This window comes from Pyricularia oryzae, chromosome 2 (assembly GCF_000002495.2).
Source record: "Pyricularia oryzae 70-15 chromosome 2, whole genome shotgun sequence".
NCBI classification, from domain to species: Eukaryota; Fungi; Ascomycota; class Sordariomycetes; order Magnaporthales; family Pyriculariaceae; genus Pyricularia; species Pyricularia oryzae.
The window spans coordinates 4,001,777-4,025,166 of record NC_017850.1 but is presented as its reverse complement, the minus strand read 5'-3'; the positions used below and the strand labels follow the sequence as shown (position 1 = coordinate 4,025,166).

Here is a 23,390-nt window from a genome sequence, read left to right as displayed (position 1 = left end):
CGCACTCGAAGACAGCTATACCGTACCATAATAGTGCTTATTAGTTTTTACTCTGCATTAAAGTGTGTGCTGGGCAAAGGCTCAGGCTATTTTGCTTCGAGACTCAAGCCTCAAGCTCTTACTAGATAGACGGGATACAGGAGCTATATTAACTGAAATACGACCTAAATTCAACCGATAAGTGGTTTAAACTACCTACATATCTGCAGCAGAATAAGGGATTGCGCGGGTGACATGGTAATTCTGAGAGTTAAAGTGATATTAATACTAATATAATGCTAGAGAAAAATCAAGGGGAACAACCCGCAATGTCATCAACCTGACATTATCAGGGCTATTGCCGCGCACATCAATAGGATGTGTGTCTTGTTCAACGGCTTCAGTAGCGGGGTCGCCTGGCTCACACCCTCTCTAAAGCCTGGTTGTGCGTTGAATGCAGGTATTGTCACCTGCGGTTTGACCACGGCCTGATCCTGATTCGGTGCCAGAGTTGCGGATGGGATAGGGGCGCCGCTGCTTGGAAAAGCGATGATTTCTGAAGTTGTCGAGTTGAAATCAGTCTGCGCGATACCAATTTCATGGTTGACCAGGTCGTAGACAACATATGCAGACCTGAGGAACGTGTCACCCAGAACCATGGTCTGGCCGGTGAAGTTCTGAATCCCAAAGGTGCATGCATCCTGGCCTTGATATTTGCCATTGGTGAATTTCGGGGCCGGCCCATTTGTTAGGTCCAAAACAAGCTCCTTCATCTCAACTTGAATCTTGGGTCCGTCGGGACCTGCGAAGCCAAACACAAAATATCCTTTGCTGTCCTCCATTGCGCACGGGAGCAGCGCTTGGCCGTACTCTGCACTGTATAGTGCGCCGACCTCCGTCCATGTTTGGACGGCGAGATCGTTCGGTAGATAGGAGAGGGTGGTACCGGAGTCGAGGACCACAGGTATCGGAAACGAGCGCGAGGTAAGAGTGTCTTGGCCACTTCCACTGTGCGCCTCCAGCGAGGTCAGAGCCACTGTAAACGACATATATTCCTGGCTGAAGACATCTTCGTAAATGCGAATCCTTGCCATGCCTCCCTTGAACTTTGCAACATCAACGCCCCCAAACAGGATTCTCCCAGTGCTTGCATCTGCCCGAAATTTGTCAGTTATCAAGGTCAATGATATCGGGATTCCGCTATACCAAGGATGGGATTCGACAGGAGAGGAGTATACTAACCCAAGTTGTTTAGCCAAAGGCTAAAGGCATTGGTATTTATCAGGCCGTCGTTCAGCATCGTTGCCGGCAGGTTTGGATATGTTGTAAAGTTGGAGCTGTTACCCCCAACGATTGCTTCGTTCAAGGCGTAACCAACCCCGGCCAGGCCATAGGGTATATCTGTTTGTTTCCCAAGTCCCATGGTGAGGTTGATCACTCTAACGCCGCCGATGGAGAATGCATCGGTGAAATAGTCGCCTCGGGCGAATGATCCATCGATATACTGAATACTGAACTGGTCCTTTCCCGTCACTTTGAAGGAGGACGATAGGTCCTTCTTGACTATAGCGGTCGGCTAGTTAGAAGTCGGGTTGGCTCTGGGTGAAGGGAGACAGCAGACTTACAAGATCCGAGAGAGCAGCCATTGGGAACTCGATCAGATTGACATGCGGATTCGGCCGGGACCCAGAGGTCTGAGGAACCCGTGTCTAGTTGCAAAGTCACATCCTGGCCGCCAACGGAGCATTTTGCAAAGTAGCCGCCTCTCGACTTCTCATTTTGGATGACCTCCTCAAAGGTGGTCGCAACGCGTTTTGCCAGTTTCGCCGTTGGCGTAGGAACCTGCCGCCTTTCAATGTGCCATTGCACAACCCCGTCGGATGCCGCCGCAAATGAGCCGAGTGAAGCACAGACTATGAGAAGAGCAGATATGCCTAGCATTTTGGTGCGCAAATCCAATCTTTATATATCGGGGATTTTGGACGGCAACGATTTGACGCTACAAACACGACCGATCGCTGCCGGGCGAATGCGAGAGTAGTCTTCGTCTTTGATGCCTGCTGCATGTCGCTTGAAATGTGCAATTTTGTACCTGCCTACCTACCTTACCTAGTACTCGGAATCGTGGGCATAAGATCGACGTGCGATCGAGAAACCCTAGGTAGGTAGGCGGGCAGAAGGCGCCGCCATTGCACAATTGAGGATCTGCCCGGAAAAAGTCCAAGGAGCCAAGATGGGGATTGGAAAGGGCGGGTTTTTGTGTGTTTGGAATGAAAGAAGGTGCTACAGCAATTCGGGGGCGGTCATATGGAGTTCCAAGAAAGCCAAGCCGCTTTGGTTTCTGGGCAAACATCCCACCAAGCGGGTTCTGAACCCGAGTGCTCCAACGGTAAACCACATGCCCGCAGGCCCGATACGCCGTGCCACGCCACGCCGAGCCTCTGGTCGTCGAGCTAGGTGCCTGTAGGGCTCTGGGCTTTGCAGCTCTCCCTCTTGGCTTTGCCTTGTCACAGGTGTGCATTGCACTGCCCACTAATTACTGATGGTTCCTGTTTGGCAGGGAGACGAGGGAGGACCTAGACTTCGTACTTCGTAACGTAGTTTCATCCTAGAAAGTTCCAGGTTAAACAGACAGGCAGTAATTGAAGACAAAAATGACAGCGAGAATATGATCGGTCGGCGATAGTTTATCACCGCCAAAAACCACGGCCATCATTGGGGATTGGATTGAGACGCCGCGGCCTGACCATTTGGATGCCTGAGATGGATTTCGCATGGCTGTTCACCGTGGACAGATTTTATATGCTGGACTTGACCCGCGCGTGGAACAAAATTCCTGTAATGGACGTTGCTACCAGTAAACTTACTTCAACCTGTTTCAACCTCGGTTAGGCGCTAAATTAAAAGGCCATTTTACCATGTGTGCGGGTTAAATGTGGAGCTATGCTGCAGCGCCTTACACTACCTGATGCTACAGATCCTTCTTGTTATAACAGTCCATGTCGCTAATTTTCAACCAGCTGTTTTGGCGCTCGTCATATTTACAGTCACCGTAAACAACCGGTGGAATTATATCCACAACCAACGCCGTTTACCTAGCTCAGATTTTGCTCAATATAGCCCCCCAGCCTCTTCAGTGCTTCTTTAAGAACGTCCGTCTCACAGGCGTAGCCCAAGCGGATGTAGCCTTTAAAATCGCCGTCAACACCGTTTCCAAAGCATTTCGATCCCGGAACCAACATTACATTGATGGTATTGATGGCATCGATGCAGAACTTTTCATCATCCACGGGCTTGCCCTGCTTGGATAATTGGATAAATGCAGTTGTGCCAGCTTGAGGTTTAACCCAAGAACAGATTTTGTCGTGCGTCTTGACAAAGTCCTCGAGCAAGCACAGGTTCCTGTGCGCCAACTTCATGTTCCTGTCCAGCAGGGCTGGTCTCACCGGATCGGACAGGGCAAAGCTCGCGAGCTGGTCGTCGAGCTGCGATACGCTGATTGTTGTGTAGTCGCGCGCAGTAGCCATGGTTTCGATAATGCTCCTGTCACGACAGGCAACCCATCCTACCCGTACGCCGGCAAGCGACCAGGCCTTGGACATGGACCCTGTGGCTATGGCTTTGTCATAGTTCATGGACAGGATCGAAGGTGGTTGGTCGACGTGTTTTTGAAGGCTGTGGAACAATGGCCGGTAAACCTCGTCTGAAAATACAATTATGTTTCTTCTACGCGCAAACTGGACAATTTCCTCCAAGGTCCCTCTTGGGATTGGGGCACCCGTAGGGTTGTTGGGATTATTAACAACAATCATCTACTGAAACAGTTAGGCGCTGACAGCAACATCCTTTCATCATTGTGCAGGGCGTACCTTGGTATTGGTCTTAACCAAGCCCGTCAGCTCCTCCATGTTGGGGACGTAACTGTTCTCCTTGGACAACCTCCACAGCGAAACCTCTGCCCCAAGGCTCTGAGGAACAGAGTAAAGCTGCTGATAGGTGGGATAGACGCAGACAATGTGATCACCTGGTCCGATAAGCGTGTAGTAGAGGAGGAAGTTGGCAAAAATAGCGCCGGGTGTTATCAAAACGTTTTCAGGGGACAGTCGAGTTCCCGCCTCCGTGCTGTACAGCCCCGCGACTGAGCTGCGTAAAGACTCGGAACCAAGGATCGCGCCGTACGTGAGCTTTCTCGACGTCGAAAAGACCGAACATATCGAAGACTTGTCATTCGACAATTCAAGCAAGTCGTCGATAGACTGGGATGACACGCATGTTTCGCTCACGTTGAGGACATTCTGCTTTGTTTCGTATTTGTCCATCCACTGCTCAACATGAAAGGGTTCGATTCGCACCATCTTCGCGTTCGTTTTGGTGTGATGGGCTAGCTAATTGTGCACGCTCTTGGAAAAGGCGTAGAAGGAAACGTAGATGTAGATAAGAGGTCTGTTCATGAATTTTATTTTCTCTTACACCGACTCTCGAGCACAATCATCTGCTGCAGTCCTTCTTATAGCAAGACGAGAGGCTGATTCAGTACCTAGTCGGACGAGGGGTGTCCCACATGTCAAAGCAAAGGGCGCACATACTCCGTATGTCGCCCAATGTTATCAAATGCGGACGAGCCAATCACGGACAATCGACTGTCGCAGTGCAAAGGCTGACAAGGCAGCGACGTCTTGCGCAATCGCACTTCATTTGTCCTCTCGCCTTGATCCAATTTAGGTTCAAGATGAGATTAGAACTTCCGACACAACCGCAGTTGTGAGGCAATATGTATGCAATATGCAAGCGTGAGACTAGGCAAAGGTAGGTACCTAGGTTACGATGTTAAGACTCTGGTATACTGTATATTTGGGTTGTGTAATTAAGAATGGCACTTCAATTTTGATCTACAGCGTACCCGTATGGGACCTTGCTTCTTAGGTGCTTGATAAGGTGGTATGAAGGAGCAAGCAAGCATGCGAGCCGACCTGTTCCTCCGGATGAATACCTTGATTCCTGCCGAGCAGCTGGGTACCTGACGAGGTAGGCTCTGCTAGCTTTCGAATAATGCTAATTGACAGCCCACCTTGTCCGCTCCTTCGGTGCGGAGAGGCGCGAGCATCCCCACAAAGATCTCCACATAAGCAAAGCAGGGGTGTGGCATGGATGGCATCATGACCTCTCCTACTGGCTTGCTGGTTCCCGGGAACGCGCACTCCACTTTTACACGGTGCCACCCACTAGCAGCTTCCCTCCTGCTATGTCCCGACTGTGCTGCATCTGATGCTCACAACAGCCATTCTGACCTCTTTTATCCCGCAATGGTGACGAAGACACATTGTCTTTTTGCAAAAAAAAAAAAAAAAGGCTCGAATTACCGTGGCAAGCCCAGGTGGTCATTGTCATTTCTTTCGCTCAGGAGCGGCAGCATAACTCTCGGCTGCCACTTGTTAGGTGTCGCTAGCAAGGCCGAATTCTCTATCGCGCCAATCCACCCCAAGCTGCCCGTCTTCATCGCAATTAGGTACCGTTCTGTACCTCGCGCGAGGAAGTAACTGGATTGTTCTTTTATCAAACCAAAAACGCACCGGCCGATCAGTGTTTACTGTTATTTGGAGACAAGTGAGACAGCAACAACTAGAATCTAGTGGTACGCGTAGCCTGGGAGCGTGTGGCGACGAGATCAAAGCACTTCAATTCTAGTCACTTCGGACGCCGCTCAACTGCCCAACTCAACAAATCCATCATCCTCCACAAACAAAATCCAGAATGCCTCCGAGATTACGCACGGCGCTCGCTTTGGGAGCGACGTCGCTTCTTTGGCTCGCTTCCGTGTCGGCCAACTACACGACCTACGACTCAATGAGGGCGCAACTCGCTTTGATGGATGATAGGCCAAAGGATTGCCCGCCATGGTAAGCAATTATCTGGCAGAACACCCTGAAAAATCTGCTGTCTATTAGATGTATGCTAACTCGGTGCGATTCCTGCGCTTAGCTTCAACTGTCTGCTTCCGGCTTACACGTGCGGGCAATACGGCGGCTGTAACGAATACGATGGCACCTGCCGATGCCCCGAAGGCTACGGTGGTTTGGACTGCATGGAGCCTCGTGAGTCTTCAATCTTCTCCCTGTCTAAAAAGCACATCATAATTGACATGAGACAACACACCAGTCTGCGGATCTCTTGCGCGCGGCAAAGATCGACCTATGAGGAGCGGCGACCAGTGCTCCTGTGACGAGGGATGGACGGGTATAAACTGCAACGTTTGCACCGAAAACAAGTACTGCGATGCTCTCATGCCAGAGAATGAAGGCGGAGTATGCTATCAAATGGGCGACGTCGTCAACCATAACTACCAGATGTGCGATGTCACCAACAAGCCAATTCTTGACATGCTCGGCGGCCGCAAGCCTCAGGTCACCTTTGATTGCGACAAGGCATCTGGCGAGTGCGACTTTCAATGTAAGCACAACCTATCTCATCTCCTGAAGGTTACTTCTGCTCGCCCGCGCACGGTAAGGTTCTGACAGATATTGTGCCTTAGTCTGGATTGACCAAAAGGAGTCCTTCTACTGCCACTTGAACAAGTGCGATGCATCTGCCGAGTTTGACGAGTCGCGAAACAGCACGAATTATGACTGCGGCAAGGTCAACTGCAGCTGCATTCCTGGGCGATTTCTCTGTGGCGAATCGGGGTCTGTTGATATCGGCGATTTCTTGGATCAAGAGATCAAGGGTCCGGCAACTTTCAAGTGCCTGCAAAAAACCGGAGATAAGAACAACTGCGACTTTGACGAGGCTGCAATGAACGACCTGGTTAGCAGTATCTTTGGCGACAAGACCATCACACTCTCCTGTCGGTCTGGAGAGTGTCTCTATCACACGCAGGTTCCAGGATACAAGCGGCCCGTTTCCAAGATCAACACCCCTCTCATCGCAGGCGTCATCGCCATGTGCTCGATCTTCGTGGCGGTAACCATTATAATTATTTGGTACCTGTCTCGACGCAAGTTTAGATACGGCCCAATCCACTTGGATGATTCGGACGACGAACAAGTGAAGCTCATGGCTGACCACAAGCCTGCTTCCCTTTATTTTGAGAATGTCTGTTATGGCCTCAACGGTCGGCAAATTCTCTCTGAGATCCAGGGAATGGCACATCCTGGAGAGATAACTGCCATTATGGGAGCCTCGGGTGCCGGGAAGACAACTTTCCTTGACATCCTCGCCCGCAAAAACAAAAGGGGTGTCGTTGGCGGCGATTTCTTTGTCAATGGAGAAAAGGTCAATGATACAGACTACAAGAATGTTGTCGGTTTCGTTGATCAGGAAGACACCATGCTGCCAACTCTTACTGTTCATGAAACGATCCTGAACAGCGCTCTCCTGCGCCTTCCGAGGGAGATGAGCCGCCAGGCAAAGGAACAGCGCGTCTACGAGGTTGAGAAGCAACTTGGCATCTACCACATTCGTGATTCGCTGATTGGATCTGAAGAAGGCAAGGGGCGCGGTATCTCTGGCGGAGAGAAGAGAAGAGTAGGCATCGCCTGCGAGCTTGTCACGAGTCCATCAATTCTCTTCCTCGACGAGCCCACTAGTGGCCTCGATGCCTACAACGCCTATAATGTCATTGAGTGCCTGGTAAACCTGGCCAAGACATACAAGCGAACCGTCATATTTACAATTCACCAACCCAGATCCAACATCGTAGCTCTGTTTGATCGCCTGATCCTTCTTGCTCAGGGGAAAACAGTCTACTCCGGCCCATTCCATCAGTGTCAAGACTACTTTGACCGCATTGGCTACGCCTGCCCACCGGGCTTCAACATTGCCGACTATTTGGTTGATCTCACCATGCATGCAGGCACGACCACTTCTTTTGATGATGGCTCCATCTCTGCAGACGTGGCAAGTGTTGGGCCTAGCAGCACCCGCGCGGTCAAATCAATCGCCAGCATCTCTGGTGGCAGCATTGGTGAAGACAGTGGCGCCGAAGGCTCCTCATCCACGAGGCCGAAGAACAAGCGTCGAGACTCGGTGAAGACACGCCAGGAAAGGGAACTTTTTACCAGGCGCAAGAACACTGTCGATACGGCCGCTTCCTCTGATGCCGGTGAGGAGATTGGGGCTTACAGACTTCAAAAGCAACCCCACAATACCGAGGCCTCACAACTGACTGCAGACGATCCGCATGACCTTCCGCCGGCTGCGTTGAGCGGAACAGATCTGGACATGCTGGTAAACTCCTTCCAGCAGTCAGACATAGCTGGGAACACGCATGACGAAATTCACCAGGCAATTGCTGGTGCCCGGAGCGCCAATGGATCCAACTCGAATGGCTATAGTACAGCTGGTCCAAACATCCACACTAGCGTCATGGGGAGAGGGTATGCTCGTGTCAGCTACGCCCGCCAGTTTGTTATTTTGTCACGAAGGACCTGGATCAATCTCTACCGCAACCCGATGTTGATGCTCATGCATTACGCCATGGCGATTCTCCTTGGAGTTCTGTCTGGATTCCTGTTTTACGGCCTGACTAGCGACATTGCCGGTTTCCAGAACAGATTGGGTCTTTTCTTCTTCATCCTTGCACTTTTTGGATTTAGTACCCTGACGAGCCTGGCGGTTTTCTCCTCTGAACGGCTTCTGTTTGTCAAGGAAAGGGCCAACGGCTATTACTCTCCGATAACCTACTTCGCGGCCAAGGTCATCTTCGACATTATTCCCCTTAGAATCATCCCGCCGATCCTGATGGGTTCCATCATCTATCCGATGACTGGACTGGTGCCCGATGCTCCTCATTACTTCACTTTCATTACTGTTCTGGTCCTTTTCAACCTCGCCGCAGCGGCTATATGCCTTTTCCTAGGAATAGTTTGCAAAGATGGCAGTGTCGCGAACCTTCTTGGCAGTCTGGTCATGCTGTTCAGCTTGCTGTTTGCCGGCCTTTTGCTTAACCAGAATGCGATTCCGGATCCTGCAAAGTGGCTGCAATCGCTCTCGATATTCCATTACGGCTTCGAGTCACTGATTGTTAACGAAGTCAGCCATTTGCAACTGATAGACAACAAGTATGGCTTAGATATCACCGTACCGGGTGCCAGCATTCTCTCATCCTTCGGGTTTAACAACAATGCCCTGTGGCCGGATGTTATCAACCTCGGCATTTTTGGCGTTATGTTCATTATTTTGGCGTACCTTGCCATGCACTTCCTCCTGGTGGAGAGGCGTTAACCGGCGGGCATGGTGGCTATTGCCTATCTGGACATAATTTGGGTACGTAGCATATAGTGGGAGGATTGTTTTGCTTCCTTTCATCAGTTTCCTATTTCTTTGATGTTTCGTTTGCGATTTACTTTTCTTCAATTTGCTCCCCACTTGTAACTCCTTTTGTACATGATGTGGAGGTAGTAAAATATATGTAATCGACTTCGTTTTGTTGACTTGTGCGTGGTTGTCATTAGTTAATCCTCAAAAGCCTAGCCTAGATTATGTAGGTAGTTTACTTGTGATCTGTGATGAACCAACTATCAAGGCAATAAAGCATTTGCTGCCCAAGATGCCAAAGAATGGTTTAAATAACGGGGCCCGAAATGATCGATAATCAAGCATGTTCAAACCTACAGAGTTTTACACCAGTATAATTGTACATAATAAACAGATATGGTCAGCGTCAACCGGGCAAAATGTAAACCGCCTCAAATCAGCCCACTAGATTTGTGTTTTGTGACCCCAAACTAAAGCTTTCCACCCGTAAGTTCCTCAGCCACATATTTCTGGCGGTGAGTCTCCCTGGTCTCGTTCGAGTTGCGACTGTCGTCATTGGAGGTCCTTGCAAACTGTGTCATGCGCTCAGAGACCCTGAAGGGCTTGCCCTTGAGCTGCCAGATGTTCTCGGCCGTGGCGCCCGTGTTCGGGTCTTTGTGGGAATTGGCTGGGTTTTCTGGGGAGAAGAGGAACTCAATGTGCTGTGCGAGTTCCTCCTCGGTAACGATGAAATCCTTGGCGGCCATGTACAGCGCCTGCAGATGGTCGCGACGGCGCTCAGCCCGCGCCTGGAGAACGGCAGCGGTGCGCTTGGCCGACTCGGCGGCCCGCTCGTGGCGGAGAGGGTCAAGCTCGACCTTGGTGCTGATAGTGTCGGCGCGGATCGTTGAACGGTTGAGAAAGTCGTCTCTTCGCTCCGGGGCGTGTAAGGCGTCGACGTTTTCGCGATGGAGTCGCGCCTTCTCGCGGCGTTCAAACCTGTCCTTCTTCAACTGGCGCTGGAAAAGGCCCTTGAGACCCTCCTCGAGGGCGGCCCTGCGGTTGTCGGTCAACTGCCTGCGCCACTGCTGGAGTGGTGTCCTGGCCTTGCCCTCGCCCTCCAGCTCAGCTTTCGACTTGGGCATGACGGTGTCGACGTAGCCTTCCTGGAGACGCGGGTCTCTGCGGCCATGGCTGGGCAACCCCGGGGCACGCCGACGCAGGTCGAAGACTTGTCGGGGCACGGGGAGCTTTCCCTTGTTGCGGACCCTGGGGAGCACCTTGGACTGAGGCGGCTCCGGGAGGTTGATGAACTTGGGCGACTCGGGCGGGATCATGACTTTTTGGTGAGGGCGAGAGGTGGTGAATTGCCTAGTACTGCTCGTCGCCGCGCATCTCAAGGCCGAAACTGTTGCTGGGCGGAGGGCCAGCCCTTGGCCGCCTAGAGGCATTGGGGGCGGCATTTTGGCAAGAAGCCCGAAGTGGGCGATTGATTTTTACTTGGCAAAAAAAGCCTTTTCTCCCGAAGGCTACCAGTGCTACGAGGTAAGGGAGCGGTTTCCGAACGGCACTTGGTTGGGTGTATGTCAGCCTGGAGATAAATTTGGATGACGCTTCCTAGAGCAGTGGACCGTCGAAGCTTGCTTGGGAGTTGGGACAAAATTCCAGTTTCTCACCAGGGATCAGTGCCAAGCCCATGCTGCAGGAGCATTTGGTCGTCGACTGACCGACGCGTTGCTATTGGGTCGCTGGTCGCGTAATAGCGGGGCCCTCGGGCGGTGAGCGTCGACAGCTCCGAGGGTGGGGTCGAGCGCGATAAAAAAAAAAAGTTTCTATGGTTTCGAGAGTTTAGTTCCGAGCGACCTTCACAATCATTTCTGTTTCCGTGGCGGAAAGCTTCGTCGTTCTTTTCTTCCTATACAAACACCAGCAAAATGGGTACCAGAAAGAAGGTACGAGAAATTGTAACCTGAACTTTCCTGCAATTCGAAATACTAACAAGCATCTCAATGTACAGGAGGCGAACCTTCGGGCTCGCAAGGGCACAAGCTCCGATGGCATGGCCAACGTCCGCACCAAGGGCGAGAACTTCTACAGGACGGCCAAAAGAGTGAAGCAACTCAACGTCCTCAAAGAGGGCAAGGCTCAGCGCAACGCAGATGGTGTCATCACCAAGGCCGCGTCTTACCAGAGCAAGGATGTGCCGACAGCCGTTATTGAGCCCAACCGAAAATGGTTCACAAACACTAGAGTCATCAGCCAGGACACCCTGACAGCCTTCAGGGAAGCTGTAGCTGAGACGGAGAAGGATCCTTACAAAGTCCTGTTGAAGGTATGCGGCCTCTAGCATTGATTTCGAGATACCATGTGCGGGCTTGACTAATCGCCCCCATTCCGCACTCCCAGAGCAACAAGCTTCCCATGTCACTCATCAGGGACGGCTCAGAAGTGAATGGAATCAAGAAACATCAAGCAAAGATGACCCTTGAGACGACGCCATTTTCAACCACGTTTGGTCCCAAGGCGCAGCGCAAGAGGGTCAAACTTTCAGTAAACTCTATCAACGACCTGGCAGAGGATACCGACAAGAGCTTAGATACCTACAAAGAGAGGCAAGATCAAATCAGACTCCTCAGTGGCGCATCCGGCACGCCTGGGGATGATGAAGACGACGCTTCGGTTCCCATCGCCAAGGAAGCCGTCTTCACCAAGGGGCAGTCTAAGCGTATCTGGAACGAGCTGTATCGTACAATCGACAGCTCAGACGTCATAATACACGTTCTCGACGCCAGGGATCCCCTCGGGACGAGGTGTCGAGCAGTGGAGGAGTATCTGAGGAAGGAGAAGCCACATGTGAAGCTCATTATGGTGTTGAACAAAGTGGATCTCCTTCCCACATCAGTCGTTGTAAGTACCAACCTAACTGTTCACGCCGTCTTTTCACCCTCCACACAGCGCACTCTTCCCCAATGTCTTAGTCAGGTACACCTACTGCATGTCTTGCACATTGCACAATGTGGTCTGTTCCGTTATACATTGGGAATATTGAATTCCGCTCTCGCCCGCCTCTGGTCCTTGGACTGGAGGTCGACAGTATCCCGTCTTGGTGATCTGTCATGAGAGTCGGTATTGGTCCATTTTGAGTTGAAATCTGCGCGTCCCTCGGGGCAACTCATGATTGCGGAATTTCTTAGTTATGGCTCATACATCCATCATTGTCGCTTGTGTTTGGAATGTCTCATGATTTACTGTTTAGGAGGAATCTCAACTAACATGTCGGCAGGCTTCATGGATCCGAGTTCTCTCCAAAGAGTACCCCACGGCAGCATTCAGGAGCTCCATCACGAATCCTTTCGGCAAAGGCTCACTGCTCGGGCTTCTCAGGCAGTTCTCGGGCTTGTTGTCAAACAGAAAACAAGTTTCCGTCGGTATCATTGGGTATCCTAACACGGGCAAGAGCAGTCTGATCAACGCATTGCGTGGCAAGAAGGTGGCCACCGTAGCACCGATCCCTGGAGAGACCAAGGTGTGGCAGTACATCACTCTCACGAAGAGGATGTACCTCATCGATTGCCCTGGAATCGTGCCCCCCAGCAACGATGCCTCGCCACAGGACCTCCTTCTTCGTGGCGCCGTCAGGACCGAAAAGGTCGAGAACCCAGAGCAATACATACCTGCGGTGCTCGCCAAGACGAAGTTGCGACACATGGAGCGCACATATGATCTTTCCGGCTGGAAAGATCACATCCACTTCCTTGAGCTTTTGGCTCGCAAGGGCGGTCGGCTCCTCAAAGCAGGCGAGCCTGACGTGGATGGTGTTGCACGCATGGTGTTGAATGACTTTTTGAGAGGAAAAATTCCTTGGTTCACACCACCGCCTGCACTGGAGGGCGATGCTGAGGGTGTTGATGGTCGGGAGGGCCGACTTGGCGAGATGCCTTTGAAACGAAAGCGCGACGACGCCGAGAGCGTTGCCGACACGTCTATGGGTGCCCCGAGCCCAACATCAGACGATTCGGAAGACGATGAAGTGTCGGGCGATGATGAGTTCGAAGGATTTGGATCCGACAGCGCCCCAGATGCGACACCTTCAGAATCCGAGAAGGCTTCTGTGGCCGAACAGTACATACAACTAGAGGCTTCTAGCGAGGACGACAGTGATGATGACGCCGCTGAAGACGGCGGTGTAGCCATCACTGGTGTTGGAGGCGGCGACGATGATGCAGAGCCACCAAAATCCCTTTCTAGTCGCAATTCGAAGCCAAGTCGGCAGCAAAGAAAGGTGAGGTAAGCTGTCGATGCGGATTTCAAACCCAAGTATCAAACGCCGCAGGAGCATGTCCCATCGTGATTTTCACCCGGTCCGAGACTGAAGTGAGAAGGAGATGTTTGAACCAGTGCCTATGTACTTCACAACCTGAAAGGGCCTCCACAAGCTGGTGAAAGCTCGTGTCGTATCCACGGTCACGTTTGCTGTGCCATTGTCCGATGAGGGCATGTTTTGGCCTTCAAACCCGATGGAGAACCCTTCTTCTGGGTCAGCTATCATCATCCATTCCTGCGGATCACTGTATGTGACTCTTTTCTTGATTGAAGATGTGGACCGAGCATCATTAGGCCATAAGCTTTCCCACCAATCTTTCTGGGAATTTATCGAATAGCATGACCACGAGCATGAGTATGAAATCAATACGAGATACCCACCAGGAAGCCATTTTCCTGAGATCACTTCATGGCCTCGGCGCAAACGAGCAGATACCCATGTACCTCTAGGCAAGGCAGGACGCATCAACACGGTTCTGAATGTTGACTGACAACTTTTTTCGAGCCGTGGAAAAATGGGGGTGCTGGGTACAACATACCAAATAGAACATGGCATTTCATGACCCAAGTGGACAGGCTTTCGATATGGATTGTATATGTCACTCGACAAGAAGCTACATTCGTGATTGGATCCCGTTAAATTGTCTCTGGGAACCTGTGCGAGAGTGATGTACACAACATCTGTACTTGATCAAATTTAGGCTTAATAATGCCGAGAAGGGAACTTGAAGCGAGTTCATGTTTACTTCAAGTGTCCATATCCAGAGCTTATCGTTTGGGGATTGCGAAATTGGCATTATTGACTACTGTATTAATAACGTACGCATACTAAAACAATGGTATTTAATGGCGTCGCTGAATCTCAACGTCAATCAAAGTGTGAATATGGCCAGGTGACTTCCGATAATGACTATCCCGGCGCTCCAAAGGAATCTTGAACCTTTTCAGTCTGTACATGCTCGGAGCAAAACCAGTTAGCTCTTGTTCAGGATTTGGCAGAAGTCCGTGTAAGGTGTTGAAGCGCCAACGGTGTGATGTAAAAGACAACTGTCACACCGAGAATGAACAAGCCCAGGTTGGATTTCATCCAGCCATTAAACCGAACCTGACTTGTCGTGTTGGGGATCTCGACTTTCAACTTAAGGTATCTGGAGGGTTGGGAAGTAATATCATGGGCTTTCTCAGGGGAGGTGGGTGTGTCCATACTTGACTCTTTCTTTCCCTCCGATTTCTCCAGCTCCTCGGCCTGTTCGGCCGCCTTGAGGACGGCTTGGTGACCCGCCTCGTCCTCCTCGGAAAACTCCGCCTCGGCCTCCTTTCCTTCCCCTTCGGCGCCATCCTTGTCCTTTTCGCTACCGCCCATGCCAGGCAGCTTGACAAAGGGGCCCTTGATGGCACCCGCCGCGGTGCCACCGAGGGCTCCGAGGGCGCTGGTGGGTATGGAGACGATACCACCGACTAGCGTGCCGACGACGGTGCCCAGACCCCCTCCGACGGCAGCGCCCATCCCTCCGCCGGCCATGGCGCCCTGGCCCCAGCCGCTGGCCAGGAAGCGCGCCTTTTTGCTGTGGCCGTGGGCCTCGACCTCCTTGGCGTGCGCCTCGCGCAGGTACTTTTCACGCTCGGCCGGGTCCAGCGCCTTTGTGGCCAGGTCCTTGAACGTGTCGGCGGCCTGCTGGGCGATCCGGGCCTTCTTGGCGATATCGACTACCTCCTTGACTTCCTCCTCGGGCACGTCCTTGCCCTGGGCCTCGGACTTTACCTGGTCTTCTGTGGCGGTCGACATGACTTGGGATTCGGATTCTGTGTATGGAGTGTGTTGAAGTTATTGTCTCTTTTTTGGGGGGGACAAAGACCGCTCTCGCTCTGATGGTTATAGGTTACAGTTGATTAATTTTGGATTTTTGGTGTTAGGATATGCATCCTCCTCAATATGATCAATACTGTTTTTGTATGCGGCCAGCTCGTCGCCCGAATTATGGGATTGATGGGGGGCGAAGATCGTCATGACGTCTGAGTTCCCATGTTTGACATGGAAAAAACCTGGTTTGGGGATTGGGTCGTTGGACCTTTGGTTTCTTTTGCTGTAAAAAGCGCGCACATATAGTGTGGCAAGGTACCCATCCTAGACTAGTATGGACACACACACACTTTCTCTCAGGCGTGTGCACATCTACCAAATCATTGGAATCAAATCACCGCGACGTCACCTTCCTCGATGCCATAAGATGGACCGATCATGTAATAAGGTGGCTACCCTACCTAAGTACCTTGGCACGCACCCAAACGTTAAAAGATAAGATTGTTCGATTATAATCCGGGTTAGGGTTGATTACGTTAGTAGCCTTTTGACGCATAGCGGCAACGCACCCACCCACGCCCCTGCAAGAAGGAGTGCACAACATGCAAACAGAGCGCCCCGCAAGGTGGAATCTGTTTGCTTGCCGTCGTGAACGGACCAGACCGGCCTTTGAAGTTGTCGCAACTCGAGTTGCATCGTGTCCTGTCCTTGGTCCACTCGAGTTACAAAAAGTTCGAGGTGTACGGTACTTGTTTGCCGTCTTGGGTTCGCTTCTTGTACATCAATCCAGTTGCCTTCATTTTCGTCTCGTCGTAATTTTGACAGGGTTTTGCGTTTTAACAATTCTTTCCTTCCTTCTTTCTTTTTGTCACTCATTCTCACATCAAAAGTTCAGTCGAATTGACTCGCTCTAGTATGCTGTGGTTGTCTCGTTTACCATCTCGCTTCCCCAAATAAACAAAGACATTGGCAATCTGCATACATGTCCAGAACCTGGATGGTCTTTTCCTCATAGGAGTGCCAACAGCAGAACAAATATCTGCAACATTGCCCATCAGGACCTCAGCCTAAATCCCACACCCCCCTGGTCGACGTGGAGCCGCCCAAACATGGCGGTCGGCAGTGAGCTTTCGACAACAGAGACCTTCAGCCTGCTCTCGCTATCTGCAGCATGTGTTGCAATCCTCGCAAATACATTCCAGGGTGATGGCGAGCCGCTCGTGGCTTCTCTCGCCCTGAGTGGCCTCGCTTTCGCTGCGAGCTTCTCCATGATCCGCTGGCTGGGACCTACCTTCCTCAAAGCCGGTATCAAGGGCGCGGATCTGAGCAAAGTTCAAAGGAGAGAGATACCCGAGTGTATGGGCGCTGTTTGCGCCATCGTGTACCTGTTGATGATCATTGTCTTCATTCCATTCCCGTTCTATAAGGATATTGTGGCGGCAACAAGCGGAGGCGGCAACCGTGATGTCGTGCTGCACACTGAGCATGTCCAAGAGGGTCGGTTTCTTCATCGGTTCCCTCACAACAAGGTGCGTACCTACCTGGACTTGCTGCTACATAATAGTGGTCATGCATGGCTGCCGATCTATAGCTCTCTCCGACTCGTTCTGAACCTACAAACTGCTGGCTCATCCCTGCTAATGAATCAAAACTTAACCGCACCAAATTGTTGACACAGCTCGCATCTTTTCTGTCTGCGGTTATATCACTGCAGTCGATCACACTTCTGGGCATCGGTGACGACCTCTTTGATATAAGATGGAGGCACAAGTTCTTCATCCCGGCGTTTGCAGCCATCCCACTCCTGGTCGTCTACTTTGTCGATTTCGGCGTCACCTCAGTCGTGGTCCCCATCCCTCTGCAGCCGTACCTTGGCGAACTGTTACACCTGGGGCCCCTTTACTACATTTACATGACCGCCATCGCCATCTTCAGTCCCAACAGCATCAACATCTTCGCCGGTATCAATGGCATCGAAGTCTCGCAGTCCCTGGTGATAGCTCTCCTCATCATCCTAAACGATTGCCTCTACCTATCTACGTCGTACCCCCATCCAGCGACCGACAGCCACCTCTTCTCCCTCTACTTCCTACTCCCCTTTGTCGGCGTCAGCCTCGCCCTGCTGTACCACAACTGGTATCCGGCCCGCGTATTCGTCGGTGACACGTACTGTTACTTCGCCGGCATGGTCTTTGTCGTTGTGAGCATACTCGGCCACTTCAGCAAGACCCTTATCCTGCTGCTGGTTCCGCAAATCTTCAATTTTGTCTACTCAGCACCCCAGATCTTTGGCCTGGTCCCGTGCCCCCGCCACCGCATGCCGCGCTTCCATGCCCGCACCGGCCTTATGGAGCCCTCGGTAACGCCCTGGACCCCCGAACGCCAGCCTCGCGCCCCAATCGCCGTCGCCCTGAGGCTGATTGCTCGCTTCCGTCTCATACGACTGACAGAGGATGCCGACGGCCGCTTCGTCGAGACGACCAACATGACCATTATCAACTTGTGGCTGGTCTGGCGCGGACCCCTGACGGAGCGTCGCCTTGCCACTGAATTGACCGTCGTTCAGGCTGTCGCCGGCCTTTTCGGCCTGTTTGTCCGGCACCGTCTCGCCCTGGTCGTCTTTAAGGAAGATAACTGGAGTCTCTGAGGTGGTGCTCGCAGTGTCTGGGCAAGACGAGATATATCTTGGTGAATTACACCCTTGCTTGGGCCCTAAGCCCAGGTGTCCGGGGTAGTCAATGTATGTTAATAAATCGAAATGTGATTTTTACGGCTTCGTTTTGCTCTCTGAATCACCGTCCATCTGCTCAAGAAGTCTATAATCTTGCACCAGGGTGACAAATGTTACTTTCCCTACGAGCTTTGGTTCATCACAAAGCGAGCATCTGTGCATCACCATCACGAACCTTTTGTCGAGTTACTCACAGATCGAGTTGTATGAATCGGCTCACATCTTCTTCGTATCATATTACAAAGGGTTGGTGATCAATCCCTGGGGAGCTTTATATACTCCAACTTTTGGCTGTCGTCACCCGACATCCTCACTCTCTAACAGTACAACATAATGCTAGCCACCTCTACTGTGGCTAGTACCTGACAAGAAGGCAGGATGCTCTCCTTTTCTTAGACTTCATCCAGGAGTCATTAAATACCGATAGACCTCCCAAAAACCGCCCACATAATGAATAAAACTGGCAAAATAGCACCCAACTAATGTGCAGCTGCCCGGTATCTAATAAAAAGCACAAAAAAAACACAACGAGAGAAGAAAAAGGATCAAGGAAGAGAAAAAAGAAAAACGACAAAAGAGAAGACAACGTTTTGACTGGAGATCGTGAATCAAGACCGGGCAGTCGAATTTGACGAAAGGAGACGACAGATCTCAAACCCCGGCACCGTTCTTACACCATATCTCCTCCAAAAATAATATAACGGGAATGTAATCACCGCGTATAAGCAGCAGTCCAAAACATACAAGTCGAAAGTATATCACGGCGCTATACCGAGATAAGAAGTACTGGAGGCAATGTGAAAGCTGGTGCTCATATCCCTGCTGCGCTGACAGCAACTTCTGGCGATGGTGCTAAAGTCTCTAGAGCCCGGTCATTCAAAGGCGAATCGGGTGCCGAGGTCGCATCCAGGCTTGTCGCAGAGCGTGACTCGTCTCCACCAGGCGTCGAGGCCTTGAGCATGTTCCCTATTGGGGGACGGCCAGCGGCTGCCTTCCGACTCTTGGTATAGTCGCTGAGACTCAGCTTCTTCTTGATTGGACTTGGATTTGCTGCATTCGCACTGGTAGAGTTCAATGGGGCTGGACTTTGCAATGTAGTGGTCGAGAAAGGCGATTGTACAACAGAGCCAAGGGCTGGCAAGGGTGTTATGGTGACCGTGGTGGCTGGTGCACAGCCGGGTAGTATCGATGGCGGAGGCATTTGAACCCTCAATTCGGGAATCGACAGTTTTCTGCTAGTCGCCACGGTATCCGGAGCTTCGCTGCTACTAAGAGCTGACACTGACGTTGTGGGCCTGGCGGACGTGGGTGAAAGTGGTGCGTCGGGCATTGATACGTCAACCGTTGGCTCATCATGCGACGCCTCGCTGGACACACCATCGGGTATTTCGGGCGCAACGCTGGCGTTGACTGGTTCTGTAGAAGATTCGACGGATACGGTATCGGATGGACCACTTTGAGAATCGAGAGATTGCCGCTTTTTCCGCTTCTCATCTTCTTGCCTTGTCCTATGCCTGTTCTCCAATAACCTTTTGGACAGAGAGATTATGCTTCGCCTGGGCCTAATGGCCGGTGCGGGAGGCTCGCTATACCACTCCCCGCGGACAGGCTCAGTCTGCACGCTCGCGTTGCAGTACCGAGGGGGGGACCGGGGTCGGGTGTGGGGCTTGCTTGGCTGAACACCGTGCCTTACGCCCGATGGCTTGCTTGAACTCGATGTGCCAGGGGATACAGCACCTGTTGGCGAGCCGGATTTGCTTCTTGATGTCCCAGCATCGAAGTATTGAACGCCATTGGACTGTGCGCCTGTCGACTTCGTCTTGGGCTTTGAGGTACTTGTTGCAGAGGATGATCCGTCAGAGACACGCTTCTTCTTGCGTGGCGGTTGCGTCTGCTCCATTCTGCGAAACGAATCTTCAACCATGGCAACTTTTCTTTTGTCCCGATCTGTTGGCTCAGTAAGAATTCCCAAAGTGTCGAATGAACCCTGGCGAGGTGCTGGCGTTGACTGGGCTGGTGTTAAATCTCGACTGGGAGGCTTGCTTCGCGAAGAACCCGATGCGGATGCCGCATCGGCGTCGGCCGCATCCTCGAAGTGTCCTTCGCTAGCTGCTCTGCTATTGGTGGCGTGGCCAGTGCTGGGTGGGGAGACTGCATGGGATTTACTCTTCCTCGACTTCTTCTTGTTTGCTTTGCCTTGCATTCTGGCGTGATAGCTGCGATGGAAGAGAACGAAAGCGCAGTTACTGCCGAGCTCGCAAGCGCAACCACCATATTCGGACAACATCAGGTGCATCCAGGCAGAGAGTGATCGGTACTCCGTCTCGTCCATTTCTTGCTTCTCATGAGGCCCGTTGTCGTCGTCCCCTAACCCCAGGAGATGGAGAAGTCGAGCCTTCTGCGGATTCGGAAACCTAAAGTCCCAGGCTATGGTGATTTGCTCGTTGGCTGCAATCGAGCGATCACTGACAAGCCAAAAGTGATACTCGGAACCTCCCGAAAGAAACGTGTCCAGCACTGCGTTCGGCTTGCAACTTCGTCGAACGTAGCGTGCGCGGGAGCCTTCCTGCCTTGTGTCGATGTAAAGAGGCAACATCTCATGGAAGAAAACAAAGGGTAGAGGTGAGCTAAATTCGTCCCAGCGATTGTGCTTATCGGCGCAGTAGTCCTTTTGGAAGCCAATCGAACCATTCAGCTCAATTAATGGCACATCCTTCGCCACTGGGGTTGGGGTCATCAAATACTGCCAGCGCGCGACGGTTTCTCGGGCCAGTGAGAGTTGCTTCACTTCCAGACGTAGTGGCCTCTTCAAAGTGTCTATGTTGGACGGAAGCGTCTGAAAAACGTCACTGAATTCCTGGCCTGTCTCCTGTCGTAATTTAGCTGGTTCGCGAAGCCAAAGAGACATGGTATTTGAGATGTTCAGACTAGCGAAAGAGTTTGTCTGGACGGTATCGGCGTCCTTCTGGTTGTGGGAGGCCAGAAATCCTGGGGAGTAGTTGTGTATCTCAAAATCTTGAGGTAGCTCGGGTGGTGTGGTAACGGGACTGGGTGGATGGGTATTCGAGGTGGCACGGTTTGAGCCATGAGGAGGGCTGCGCTTGGGGGCCTGAGAACTAACGGAAGGATTTGATTTATGAGATGTTTTAGACTTTTTAGGTGGAGGAGGGTCGTGTGAAGAGGTATTTTTTGTTAGTTCCGTTGGGTTGTGTCCATTGATTTGAAGGTCGTTCGGTTTGGGCTTTTTCTTGTGGCTTTTGGACGGTGGCCTCTTCGGTTTCTTATCGGATATCGTGTCGACAACCATTAAGCTATCGAGACGAGATTTTTGATGTTCAACTGCTTTTTGCCGATCAAGAGGTCGTGGCTTGCAGTCTGCACAGGAGTGCGCAAACCCTTCGCTCAGCGCGTCTTGCACATTGTCGGGATAGAAGCACTCGATGTGCTGCCATGTGTCGCAAGTCTCGCAAAATATGGTGTTTCCGTCATCGCCAGAGTAGCTACATATACACTTGATGGTATATGGCTCCTCCTCCTGGGTCTCAATCTTGTGTGACACATCATAGGCTGAGACAATGGTAGTGATAGGAGGCGCGCTCTGGCTCAGAGACACTGGTTTGGTTGACAATGGCGGCAGCTTATCTGTCATAATCTAGTGGAAACCCTCGCGATCCCCGGGGGTGGTGGGCGTTCTGTTTAACTTCTCGGTTGAGAGGGCATGACGTGCGCAAGGTGTGTGGTGATGGGGCGACCGACCCGATGGACTCGATCAGCGCGCTCGAGTGCGTCGAGTCCACGTCGAGACACTGGCGCCGCCGTGAGAGTCTCGTGGCCTAAATTGTCATGAACTTGACGTTTGATTCTGACAAGCTGCAGTGACGCGTTGGGTGTCAAGTCGCGAGAAGAATCGTCGGGGTCGGGGTCGTGGTCGTGTCAAGGGCGTCGAGACTGCACAGGTGAGCGTTTGTTAAGCACCGTTAGTGACGAACAATGCGGGAATGAGACGCGCGACGTGAGCGAATGGTAGTCGGGTGGTATGGTCTTGAAGCTTTGGGTCCTCGTGGTGAGAATTGATTCTAGCGACAAGATGTGCGTGGCCTTATTAGGTGCAAGGGCGAGAATGAAAAAGGACGAGTATGGAGGAAGGAGTTGCGCCCTGAACGATAAGACAGCTTGAAACGGGTCGGGTGGCAAGAATGTACCGGTGAGCAAGATAAAGTCGGTCCTGGTCGGTTAGGACAACGTCGAGGCGAAAATATCGAGTTCAACTTCAGTCGTTTTGGTGGTGTGGGAAGAGAAATGACGGGTAGACAGGCAGAGGAGAGGGGACGGACCGCACGCGAAAGGAAGCAGGAAAAGCGGACTGACTTGGGCCTCGCTGGGGGACCAGAGACAAGCAGAGCAGCATGGAAGGGAAAAGGCAGGGAGACAGACAGGTGGACCGTGTGCGAGAGAGCAGAGCCAAATCAACAAGCCAATCAGAGGACACGCAGGAGGGGACTCTTGCCAAATCTTCCCTGCAATCCAGGTGGCCAGTGCGCATCTGCTTATCCGTTAAATGATTGACCAGTGTGCACCGCATTATGATTTGTGCAGCACCAGACCAGCTGGATCTGAGAGAAAAAGGCGTAAAATGGTTAACGGTGATTAATACAACAAACAGTTAGGGGATAGCCGCTTGAAGACAAGCAATTAAACTCCACTGAAATATTGGTAGAGTGAATGACTGAGTGACCGTGGAAATTGTGTAGATGGTTTTGGCCCTGAACTGTGTGCCACTGCACTAGGGCAACTTGGCTGTTATACCTTGAAGACCAAAAGGCCACCAGGCAGGGCAGGGCAACTAAAAGAGAGCGAGTGCAAGAAATCCGGGAAGTGAGCGAGTGACGGCTTGTCACGTAAAAGACATCAAATGTGCCACTCTTATGACGACGACGATCCTCGAGAGTGCACTCGAATATGCAACTTCGTGCTTGCACGAAGGAGAAAGTAGGGGGAAATGTTTAGACAATTAAAAATCATATTCGTCAATAAGGAATCTAGCAAATCGGTGTAGAAACCTGGCATGCGTCAGAAGTGTTGTCTGGTGTTAGAAAGTCCATGTCAGGCGTCGGGGTTTTGAGGCTCGGATTCCGTGGCGGGGGCGATGACGGATTACCTTAGCTACCTGCACCTACCTACCTATGCGGCCTTTTGACAGCCAACGCACACCAGTGAAAGGTACCTACCTGTCCTTGCTGTCTCACCTCCACTGCCTTGCCCAGTGTCTAGTTTCCTGGCCTTTCCATGTGCAAGCTTTTGATGAATATCACCACTCAATTTTTG

At 51.7% G+C, this 23,390-nt stretch overlaps 8 protein-coding genes across 8 annotated transcripts; 3 read left to right on the top strand and 5 right to left on the bottom strand.

Annotated features, from left to right (window-relative positions):
* Positions 1-128: 128 nt before the first annotated feature.
* Positions 129-2,830, bottom strand: MGG_15732 (uncharacterized protein). The gene is made up of 3 exons (XM_003714492.1): positions 1,605-2,830; positions 1,222-1,542; positions 129-1,132 (listed from the first exon to the last, which is right to left on the bottom strand). The coding sequence occupies exons 1-3, from the start codon at positions 1,918-1,920 to the stop codon at positions 315-317; spliced, it is 1,455 nt and encodes a 484-aa protein (XP_003714540.1). The 5' UTR covers positions 1,921-2,830; the 3' UTR covers positions 129-314.
* On the bottom strand, positions 2,799-4,897 carry MGG_15731 (uncharacterized protein). The gene is made up of 2 exons (XM_003714491.1): positions 3,849-4,897; positions 2,799-3,791 (listed from the first exon to the last, which is right to left on the bottom strand). Exons 1-2 carry the CDS (start codon positions 4,332-4,334, stop codon positions 3,075-3,077), a joined length of 1,203 nt encoding a protein of 400 aa, XP_003714539.1. The 5' UTR covers positions 4,335-4,897; the 3' UTR covers positions 2,799-3,074.
* A 311-nt stretch (positions 4,898-5,208) lies between these two features.
* On the top strand, positions 5,209-9,660 carry MGG_01563 (ABC transporter). The gene is made up of 4 exons (XM_003714490.1): positions 5,209-5,876; positions 5,959-6,071; positions 6,136-6,426; positions 6,509-9,660. The coding sequence occupies exons 1-4, from the start codon at positions 5,731-5,733 to the stop codon at positions 9,196-9,198; spliced, it is 3,240 nt and encodes a 1,079-aa protein (XP_003714538.1). The 5' UTR covers positions 5,209-5,730; the 3' UTR covers positions 9,199-9,660.
* Positions 9,272-10,868, bottom strand: MGG_01562 (uncharacterized protein). Its single transcript, XM_003714489.1, has one exon. The coding sequence runs from the start codon at positions 10,671-10,673 to the stop codon at positions 9,702-9,704; it is 972 nt and encodes a 323-aa protein (XP_003714537.1). The 5' UTR covers positions 10,674-10,868; the 3' UTR covers positions 9,272-9,701.
* Positions 10,869-11,066: 198 nt separating this feature from the next.
* MGG_01561 (nucleolar GTP-binding protein 2) lies at positions 11,067-14,368 on the top strand. The gene is made up of 4 exons (XM_003714488.1): positions 11,067-11,162; positions 11,228-11,542; positions 11,617-12,117; positions 12,494-14,368. The coding sequence occupies exons 1-4, from the start codon at positions 11,145-11,147 to the stop codon at positions 13,499-13,501; spliced, it is 1,842 nt and encodes a 613-aa protein (XP_003714536.1). The 5' UTR covers positions 11,067-11,144; the 3' UTR covers positions 13,502-14,368.
* A 90-nt stretch (positions 14,369-14,458) lies between these two features.
* On the bottom strand, positions 14,459-15,541 carry MGG_01560 (uncharacterized protein; the record flags this gene model as incomplete). The annotated part of the gene is made up of 2 exons (XM_003714487.1): positions 14,459-15,336; positions 15,478-15,541. 2 exons carry the CDS (start codon positions 15,539-15,541, stop codon positions 14,519-14,521), a joined length of 882 nt encoding a protein of 293 aa, XP_003714535.1. The 3' UTR covers positions 14,459-14,518.
* A 162-nt stretch (positions 15,542-15,703) lies between these two features.
* MGG_01559 (UDP-N-acetylglucosamine-1-P transferase) lies at positions 15,704-18,107 on the top strand. Its single transcript, XM_003714486.1, has 2 exons — positions 15,704-16,863; positions 17,013-18,107. Exons 1-2 carry the CDS (start codon positions 16,444-16,446, stop codon positions 17,979-17,981), a joined length of 1,389 nt encoding a protein of 462 aa, XP_003714534.1. The 5' UTR covers positions 15,704-16,443; the 3' UTR covers positions 17,982-18,107.
* A 134-nt stretch (positions 18,108-18,241) lies between these two features.
* On the bottom strand, positions 18,242-23,136 carry MGG_01558 (uncharacterized protein). The gene has a single exon (XM_003714485.1). It carries the CDS (start codon positions 21,712-21,714, stop codon positions 18,877-18,879), a length of 2,838 nt encoding a protein of 945 aa, XP_003714533.1. The 5' UTR covers positions 21,715-23,136; the 3' UTR covers positions 18,242-18,876.
* Positions 23,137-23,390: the final 254 nt, after the last annotated feature.